The sequence below is a fragment of the Zootoca vivipara genome, chromosome 5, assembly GCF_965207765.1.
Source record: "Zootoca vivipara chromosome 5, rZooViv2.hap1.1, whole genome shotgun sequence".
Classification (NCBI taxonomy): Eukaryota; Metazoa; Chordata; class Lepidosauria; order Squamata; family Lacertidae; genus Zootoca; species Zootoca vivipara.
The window spans coordinates 1,922,277-1,932,275 of NC_142588.1; the positions used below are offsets into that span (position 1 = coordinate 1,922,277).

A 9,999-nucleotide genomic window follows, 5' to 3' on the forward strand; every position below is an offset into this window, starting at 1 on the left:
TCTGACTATGTTTCTGCTTTCAGAGCTAGTTATTACTTACATTATTACAAAAAAACAGTAATAATTGAATGCAGTGACAATAATTTATGATAATAAAGAGTGGACACATAGTCCTACAGATACAACCGGCCCTTTGAGGGTGACCAAACTGCTGATGCGGCCCCCGATGAATTTGAGTTTGACACCCCTGACCTAGCTAGTCAGAAACACCGTATTCAAGTGATAACTAGGTCACAGTCTCAAGTCACTGAGAGTAATCCTCCTGCAGTTATAGAGTCACCCATAGAGCCTGGTGAGGATGAAGGGCTGATTAGCGTGCCAGTGGTCCAGGAGCACGGTGCCCAATTCTTGAGTGATCAAAAAGAGGATGAAACTATAAAAGAGCTGTGGGGTAAAGCACAAAGTCCTAATGCCGAAGTAACTGTGGAGAACCCCTGCTTATTTACCACCATTGAGGGAAGACTGTATAGAATTTCTAGGAGGAGGAAAACTGCTGCTGTTTGGGAAAGGAAGAAACAGTTAGTGTTGCCAAGAGCTTACCGGTTGCAAGTGCTACAAATGGCACACGACGCACCCTCAGCAGCGCATCTAGGCATTAGAAAGACTAGTGATAGAATCCAAGCAAGATTTTACTGGCCTGGGATGGGCAAGGACATCAAAGAGTATTGCAAGTCCTGTGTGATCTGCCAAAAAGCAGGCAAAAGAGTGGACAAAACGCGAGGCTTGTTACAGTCTATTCCTGTAATTACTGAGCCCTTTTCCAGAGTAGGAGTGGACATCCTCGGGCCTATCTCCAGAGTTACAAAAAGGGGGAATAAGTTTATTTTATGCCTAGTGGATTATGCTACGCGCTATCCAGAAGCAATACCTCTAAAGGACATTGACTCAAAGACTGTAGCAAAAGCCCTCATGTCGGTGTTCTTAAGGCTGGGATTCCCCAAGGAAATTATAACAGATTTAGGGACATCCTTCACGTCCAAGACCATGGAAGAGCTTTTAACTCTTTGTGGAATTAAGCATGTTAAAACTACGGCTTATCATCCACAGTCGAATGGCTTGACGGAGAAATTTAATTCGACCCTGAGCCGGATGCTAAAAACCTATTCCATCAATCATCCTAACGACTGGGATGAGAGGCTGCAACACTTCCTATTTGGTTATCGCGAAGTGCCGCAGGAGAGCACAGGGTTCAGTCCTTTTGAACTCCTATTTGGTCGACAGCCACGAGGACCCCTAGACTTGATGAAAGCAGCGTGGTCAGGGGAGGAGCAGATCGACAGCCCTGATGTTGTGACGTATCTACAGGAGCTGCAGAGCGACCTTCAAGAGCTACGGGAGCAAGCTGCTCACAACTTGCAGCAGGCACAGCGTCGACAGAAGCAGTGGTATGATGCACACGCAAGAGACAGAACTTTCCAGCCTGGTGACAGTGTGCTCGTGTTAAGAACAAGACGTCGAAAGAAGTTGGAGATGTCGTGGGACGGTCCCTTCAAAGTGGTCGAGAGGATATCTGCGGTGAACTATTTGGTAGAGTTAGATGGGGAAGGGAACCGATGTAAAAACTTTCATGTAAATTTACTTAAGCCTTATTTTGACAGAAATAAGTTGGTGTTACAAGTAAAGGGGAAGGTGACCCAAGGGATTCATTTAACTGGGTGGGGAGAGCTAAGTAAGGGCACAACTCTAGCAGAGGTGTCATTCGATGAAAGTCTGACCCCAGAGCAAAAGGAGCAGTTAAAATTAGTCCTTGCTCAGTTTGCTCAGATCTTCTCAAACATCCCAGGGAGGACCAGCCTAGCAACTTATAAAATAGACACAGGGTAAGCACATAAGTGGGAAGGAAAACATCATAGCGGACGCTTTGTCTAGGTATATTTTTGAGAGGTATAGAATGGTGCAAAGTATTATATGAAACGGTGGTAACCCTAGCAAAACATTTGTGCTTAGGCGTTATAATTTAACACATGTCAAACATGGTTTATTTGTGTACAAGTTTATGAGATGTTAATTTAGTTGACTTTGTAATATGAGTGTTATAGAATGCATTGAAGGATTTATAACCCCAAGCCCATTGCTTTGGCATTGCTCTAGTTAGTTAAGAGCAAGCCGACGCAATGTCTTTGTGGTGGGGGAGATATGTGACAAATTGAAGCACTTTTGAAATGTTTATTTCTGTCCGGCTGGCAAAGAGTTAACCCACCTTTAGCCTGACTGACATAGAACTCTGATGGGGGCGGGACTGTGCCCGGTTTGAAAGGAGGGAGTGTCGGTTTGGTCAGTTAGGAGGGAGAGGGAGGAAGGTGTGGTGTGATGTTATGTGGTGGCTTGTATGAAGACAGTTAAGAGGCTAGGAAAACTTAAAGTTAAATGTTTGACTGAGTTTATTTTGTACAACTGGAACAAAGCTAATTAATAAATGACACGTTAAAGAATCACTTATGTTTTTAACACAATAAAACTTCATCTCTGTTTTTGCCAACAAGAGGTCCGTCTGTATTTTTTCCAGCAAGGTACCAGGACTCACAGCCGTGGTGACTCAAGAGAGGGCAAAACTCACCTCAGGCAGGGAAGTGGTGATTTGTGTCCTGAAGTTACACGGAGGAGGCTTAGAAGGGTAACCTGAGGTGCCAAGAAGTTGCCAGAGTGCATAGGGCAAACTTCTACAGTGGGGGAATCCAACTGAGGGAGACCCTTTACTGGAGGCAAGAGGTTATTCCTGGGGGACAGCCTAGAGTTTCTTAAGGTACCAGGCCACGCAAGCTGGAAGGCTCTCCTTACTAAGAAACCCAGTAGTAAAAGGGGTTTATATTTTTGAGGCGTCAGGAGAAGAGGGTGGGTGTTTTCCCCTCTGGATTCCTGTGTCGCAGTGATAGTAAGGTAGAGTGGGACCTGGGTCGTCACACCAACATATAGAGAATTTCTGGTTGAACAAGAGGGGAAACTAAAACTGAAAGAATATGAAGAAATAAAAGAACATCTCCAATGTTTGGTTGCACCATAGACAGGTAAAGGATATTTTCAAAGAGGACAATAAGAAAGGCTTTTTATATTTGGTTTCCAAATTCCAAAAGGAAAAAAGGCATATAATATCCTTTTGGAATGGGAAACTAAAGACGAAGAAGTAAAATCGGTAATGATTAAATGGGCGCAAGACATAGGTCACAATATACAATTTGAAGATTGGATAAAACTGTGGAAAGTAAATTTGAAAATAATGGATTGTATATTATTGAGAATTATATGAAAATGATGTATAGATGGTATATATCACCGGTTAAATTGGCAAAAATGTATAAAAATGAAAAGAGTGTTGGATATATGAGGCAGAAGGTACGTTTTATCATATGTGGTGGGATTGCAAAAAGGTAAAAATGTACTGGGAAATGATATAAAATGAATTGAAGAAAATGTTGAAAATAACATTTGCTAAACAACCAGAAGCTTTCTTGCTAGGTATTTTAGGCCAAGATCTACCGAAGAAGAGGAGGACCCTATTCATGTATGCTACTACAGCGGCGAGAATTTTGATAGCACAAAATTGTCCTGTTAAGACTCTTCCTCTTTTCTCCCCTTCTACGTGTGCCTTTAATGCCCATCTGAGGCTGGGCAGTCCCCCGAAGCCCATAGGGACGCATTGATTAAGTTTCAATGCATTCCTATGGGAAACCGTGACTCGCAAGACAAATTTTTCGTAGGACGAATTTACTCGTGGAACGAATTAAATTCGTCTTGCGAGGTACCACTGTACTATACTTCTGTCTGGTATGCCTAAGTGTGAATATCTCAGTGATTAGCTGTTAATGACTTCTGGAGCCAAAGGAATTTGACAGTAGAAAGCAGACGTATCACAGTGATTAACACCTTGGAAATTTTGATGACTCAACTACCTACCATAATCTCTCATTTCAGCATAAGGCAGTCAGTGTTAACTCTTCCCCTCTCTATTCCCCCCTATTATGACACACAAGCCCACCCCCAAGCCCCCATCACACCAATCTCCCTTTTTATCAAAGGGAGGACAAGCAGGCAAAGAGAGACGCTTGCTCTCTTGCCTGCCTGCCTTCCCCGAGCCAAGAGAGCAAGCGCCGCTGCCGCTGCCAGTCCCCCAAGCCAAGCCCCCTACTGCACTTTGGTTTGGGGGACTGGTGGCGGCGCTTGCCTTCCCTGAGCAAGCGCTGCTGCCGCCGCCAGTGCCCCAAGCTGAAGCGCAGCGCTTGGCTCGGAGGACTGGCGGCGGCAGCGGCAGCAGCGCTTGCTCGGGAAGAAGGCAAAGGAAGATCAGCTGTCAGCGTGGGAAGCTGACAGCTGATCTTCCTTTGCCTTCTTCCCACGCTACAGCTGGTTCCCCTTTGTGTTCTGCTCGTCTCTGCCGGAGCCGAAGCGCAGCGGCATCTTCCTTTGCTGATCTTCCTTTGCCTTCTGTATCAGCTGTTGGGCGGCTTCGTCTTGCGAGGTACCACTGTACTAATATGAATTTATAGCCCACCTTTCTACAGAAGTACACAAGGTGGCTTACACACAACTGACACAGTACAACATAAGATAAACATGCACCCTAAAAATGCAAAATGCAACCTAAAAATAAGAACAAGCAAAATCAACAGCAGTTATAAAGCAGGCTATTTTAAAATTTAAAGTAATTATACAAATGATCATAAAAGCTTCTATGTATGTTGCTGATTATGCTAATGTATTAATTTTTTCTATACTTATTACTTAAAATAAAAACGTATATATTGAAAAGCTTCTATGTATTTTTTCCATATAAACCTCATACCCACTATTTAGAAAAACCCCACTCACCTCGAATAATTCTTGCAAATGTTTTCTCTTCCCCATTTTCCTCCATGTACACCATTTTTACACTTCCAGTAGATGAAACCGGCTTCCCGATATGTGCTCCATATATCAGTTCTTGGATGTGCCTCACTCTCAAATTAGATGCCTTCTCACCCATTACAAAGCTAAGTGCATCCATTACATTTGATTTCCCTTCAGTTGTATAAAACATAAAAATATTACCCTTTTCAAATATAATTTAGATAATCACAAGACTCTTTATTTTCATTTCAGATCAGATGTAAGAGACTCTTAATTCAGAAACTTCCCTTTAAACTAAGATATTTTTATCCATTGGCACGGCCTTGACTGTATGTACGTCTAATCATATCCAACAGATTTTCCTGATTCTATGGGTTGGGTATCAACTACCCAAGCCTCATAATTTAGGGGGAAATGAAGTTATTCTCAGATTCCTTTCTATCCTCTTTTTAAAGGGCATATTTTAATGACGTTAGCCAAGCTTGAAAGTTAATTTTCATCACACACTCCATAGTGGGTAACCCAACTTTTTGAAGAGCTGAAAGGCTGATTTGATGACTTGTATTTCATTTGCCTAGCCAAAGTTCAAAAATAACAACAAAGGCTTGCTGTATACATGATGATATGAAAGCTTGAGGGCATGTCAAAACCATTAACAATACTACATGAACCATCATAAGAAAAAAAGCTTAAAATATGGTGTGGTGTGATAAACTTCTCACTGACTCATGTTTGATTCATACCAGCAAAGAATCATGACTCGTGTATCACCACAGCTATGAACTCAGAGACATTATTTTTATGTTAGATTATAAACAGGGCCAGTGTAATTCCACAATTTAGAACACACTTCTATGCACATTTTACTGACTACGCCATATTGAACTTTAATAAGATTCGCTATCAGTCATAGATACAGGTTGAAACAGTTTTGCACTGTACTTTTATGACTAAAAACCACTAGCACAGGTAATAGGAGACTATATAACTGAGCTTTCTTCTTTATAATAATTTTTATACCTCTAGATACACAAATAAGGAGGCAATTTCTGAAATAGTGCCTCACACAGCAATTCCCACAGAGTGTGGGGCACCATACAGGTGCATCAAGAGCACAAAGTATGCCTGAGATCACCAACATGACACCTGCTGGAATCTGTGTGCCAGTACCTCCTACAGTAAACCACCCACAAAAGTTCTCATTAAACATCCCTTCAAAATCCCACAATGCATACGAGTCTGCTCACTCTTTTTTTTTTTTAATAAATATTTTTATTAACGGTTTTCTCAGTTTACAGAGACGTGTACAATGTCTCTCATAACATTTTTACAGATCAGTTTCAATTGTTGAGACATTGGGGAGGAAAAGGGGGAGAGCGGTAGATAAGGGAAGAGTGTGGGGTGTGGGTGTGGCAATGTTTAATGTGTGTGTGGGGGTCTTTCTGTCCAGTTCCTGTACTGTAAAGATGTGACGGTCCATTAAAAAAATGGAAAATGTGGCGTCCCCCATTTTTTTCAGAAAAAATGGAGGGCCCCCCCTGACCATTTTGCTATTTGTTTTCCTTCAACATCTCTAACCTCTCCTGTGCTGAGCTTGCTCTCTTAATAACACTCACATTTCATTAAATTTCAGAGCTGGAGACACACTTTCCTTCCGTTCTGAATGGACGACGTAGGCAAAAAGCGCCTTTTTTGTGAGCAAGCACAGTTGTGGCTGCTAGAGTTACTTTTCCCCCACTGATAGGGGTAGCAGGGGCATGCTTGTACCATTTTGCTGTACTCTTTCTGCTCTTTTAGATGTGGCAGCCATTTTATGTTATGCCACACAGCATACCCCACAGCAGCCATTTTGTGATTGGAGCCCTCTTAAATTCCAAATGTGCTTACTGACTCATAGCTGCCAAGTTCTCCCTTTTTTTAAGGGAAATTCCCTTATGCTGAATAGGCTTCCTCGCGAGAAAAGGGAAAACTTGGCAGCTATGCTACTGACACAAAAAAAAGTATGCCCCAAAACTGCTTCACTGATATGACACTGATAGATGCCTCGCTTCACTTAAGAGGTGCTGCCATATTTTAATATTAAATTATAGACTCTTTTCTGTCCCCTAAGTTAGTCTTGAAGATTAAGAATACAACAAAGGATTTTAATAGTTTCCGATAACCCTAAGCACAAACAGCAAAGACGTCACTGTAGAAAACATTGAAATCATTACCCTATACCCCCAAGTCTTGGTTTGGTAATTTATAGGGTAATTATATTATATAATAGTTTTTTTCCTTCAGAACTATTATAAAAATTAATCATAAATTGATTTTAATAATAATTCTTAAGGGGAAAATGTATTATTTTTCTGTAACATATACAAACCTGCCATACCAGGTACCATCTTAGAAGAGACAGGAACTATCTCTTCTAAAATATTTTGAAATGAAAGCCACCTATAACCTTACTCAGCTGTAAGTTAATTCCTCTTATTGCGCCCTACTTTCCCCCTCTACAATATAAAATAAAACAATAATAATAATAATTTATTATTTATACCCCGCCCATCTGGCTGGATTTCCCCAGCCACTCTGGGCGGCTTCCAACCGAAAATGAAGTATTACCTCAGCAATTAAGGTTGAATAAGCTTGTATTTTACTTTCTAGTTTTAATATGAATTTAAGACAGCTTGTTTATGCTTAAAACAGAATTTAAGCATAGCATATGAGGAGGAAAGTAAGGGCCACATGGTAGTTCCAGTGAAATAAGGGAGAAAAGCACACAGGGTACCTTGGAAGAACTCAGAAGATTAAACATTGCAACCTCAGCAATGCATATGCCACCTACAGACTTAGCAGGTATATCATCCTATATGAACAATTCTATATTGGGATAAGAATGAAAAGATCCTCAAAGGCATCATTGGTGGGGCTAAAGGCTTTTAAAAGCTTGATATTTGAGTAATGGCCATTGTCTCACAAACTGAGAAATCTTCAGCAAACTTTCCCCAGAGGGCTAGTTTATTCAGTTTAGTTTACAATGTGTTATTTTAATACAGATTAATCAATTTGGGTAGGTAGAACTACATTCCACCCAATCGATTTTTAAAAAATGTATTTCATTATAACCATTTGTGAGCCACCTTTTAGCATTCAAAGTAGCACACAATAAATCTTGCTTGGTACATCAAAGACAACAAATAATACACAGGATAAAGAAAAACTCTAGCAACCGTGTGGAGATAACAGGCAGAAGCCTGTCTGAATTGTTCACATGTTACCTGAACCATTGGGACCGACAACACATGTGAATTTCTTGAATGGTCCTATGCATTGTTTCCCTTGCCATGATTTGAAATTTTCCACTATCAAAAGCTGCAAGTATCCCATCTATGGATTACAGGGAGAGGAGAGAAAGAGAAAATCATTTTTGAAAGAAGAATATATAGACAATTCCCCCTCAGTAGTTAATAAACACTTTAAGTAACAATCAAACACTGCAACCCTTGGAATATGAGAGTTGCTCAGTAGAAATGATATGGATAACTACCAGGGCTGCAAACTAACACTGCTCACTTGGGAGTACTGTACACACCACTGAATTCAACAGGATAAATTTCTGAAGAGACATAGTTAGGATCATACCATAAATCATTAATCCCATTAAATGGAGACCTTCCACTGCATAACACATAATAGTCGTAACATATAAGAACATTGCTGGAACAGGCAGGCCAGTAGCTAGGCATGAATTTAATAGATAATAATAATGAAGGGAACTGCCCTCTCCAACCCATCTGACCCTACTAAACTGGCACTCAACACAGCCCTCCACAAATCCCACTGTAGCTGCCATTGATATGTATCCTCCATTAATTTGTCTAATTCCCGCTTTAAAACGTTTCTTGCAGCACCATCCTAACCATGCCTACCCAGAAGTTAAATCCTTTGAACCCAGGTGAGCCTAAGTAATATTTTTAACAAGTCAGTGACAATACAGTATTCAGCACCCAGTATTTAAATTATCAACAGTTAATAAAATAGGTGCCATATAACACTACTATATATAAGTAAAAGTAAGTAAAATTGTAGAGTTGGACAGGACCCTGAGGGTCTTTTGGCCCAACCACTGCACTGCAGGAATCTCAAGACTGTGTGTGTGTGTGTGTATAGATAGGAACACGCACACACACACATATGTTTCGTGATGCGTGTGTGCTTTTTTAATACAGGTGGATATAACGTAACCTGCTTTCTCCACACCCTCATATTCAAAATATAGGTGTAATAATTTAATATAAAATCCAGGTGGCGCTAAACACATTCAAACGAGGATTTCAAAAAGAAAATTAGTCTCCTTATTTTTTAAAAGAAAAACCACGATAAAAGTCATACAAGGCAAACAAGCACAGAGCTGAGGGGAGCCCCGAGGGTCACCTCGCCCAAAGGTTTTTGAACGGGAGGAGCGGGGAGAAGACGACCACCTTCTCGCCCGGATTCGGCCTCACAGACGCGTCTCTATCGTCTCTTCCTCGAGCGTCTCTCTCTCTCCCCCCCCCCCGTAAGGGAACAAGATCTCGCGAGAGTCCGAAGAGAGGGGCGGGGCAGTTCGAGGAGCTTCGCCGGAATCGGAATGCAAGCCCCGCCCCAATTTTAAAGGCTCCGGCGAACGCGAGGAGACGCCGGGGGCAGTGTTTCCGCTTCCGAGTAGCGCGTGCGCTGAAGTTGCGCTGCCCGAGGGACGTCGAGAGAGCCGCGCTGGGTGCAGCCGATGCTGGACTCCGGAGAGCGGCTGGCGAGACGCCCGCTCTTGTGGGAATCCCGGAAGCGGGAGGATTTTCCTGGGCAAAACGAGGGAATCACTTTACCGCCACAGCCGCAAAGAAATTTTCGATTTAGTTGCGAAATTATTTAGCTTTTATTGATGGCGCAAATAATAAAGTACATAAATCAGTTACGAACAATCTTCTTGTTATTACAAGCAGTATATCAATATATGCTAGAAATATAAATCAGTTATGCACTATAATACATGTACTAAATATATTAAGTGAACCCTGGAATTCTATCCCTGACTAAAAATTAGGTTGTATCTAGAGTAACCTTTAATTTTACTTTTTTTAAAAAAAAAATACCTTGTCTACTGTGGTATAAAGTACGGAGGTGCAGGGTTTTTTGTTTTTTTTTTTAAACACA

General features: G+C 41.3%; 1 protein-coding gene across 2 annotated transcripts in view; it reads right to left on the minus strand.

Moving 5' to 3' along the window:
• Positions 1 to 9,999, minus strand: part of SMC1B (structural maintenance of chromosomes 1B) — a 48,357-nt gene that overhangs the window by 37,970 nt on the left and 388 nt on the right. For both annotated transcript variants that reach the window (XM_088669959.1, XM_088669958.1), the window contains exons 2-4: positions 9,288 to 9,644; positions 8,085 to 8,193; positions 4,804 to 4,992 (exon numbers count right to left, since the gene is read on the minus strand). In XM_088669959.1, coding sequence (XP_088526085.1) covers positions 4,804 to 4,992; positions 8,085 to 8,193; positions 9,288 to 9,644 — 655 coding nt within the window. The remainder of the gene's footprint in view (positions 1 to 4,803; positions 4,993 to 8,084; positions 8,194 to 9,287; positions 9,645 to 9,999) is intronic.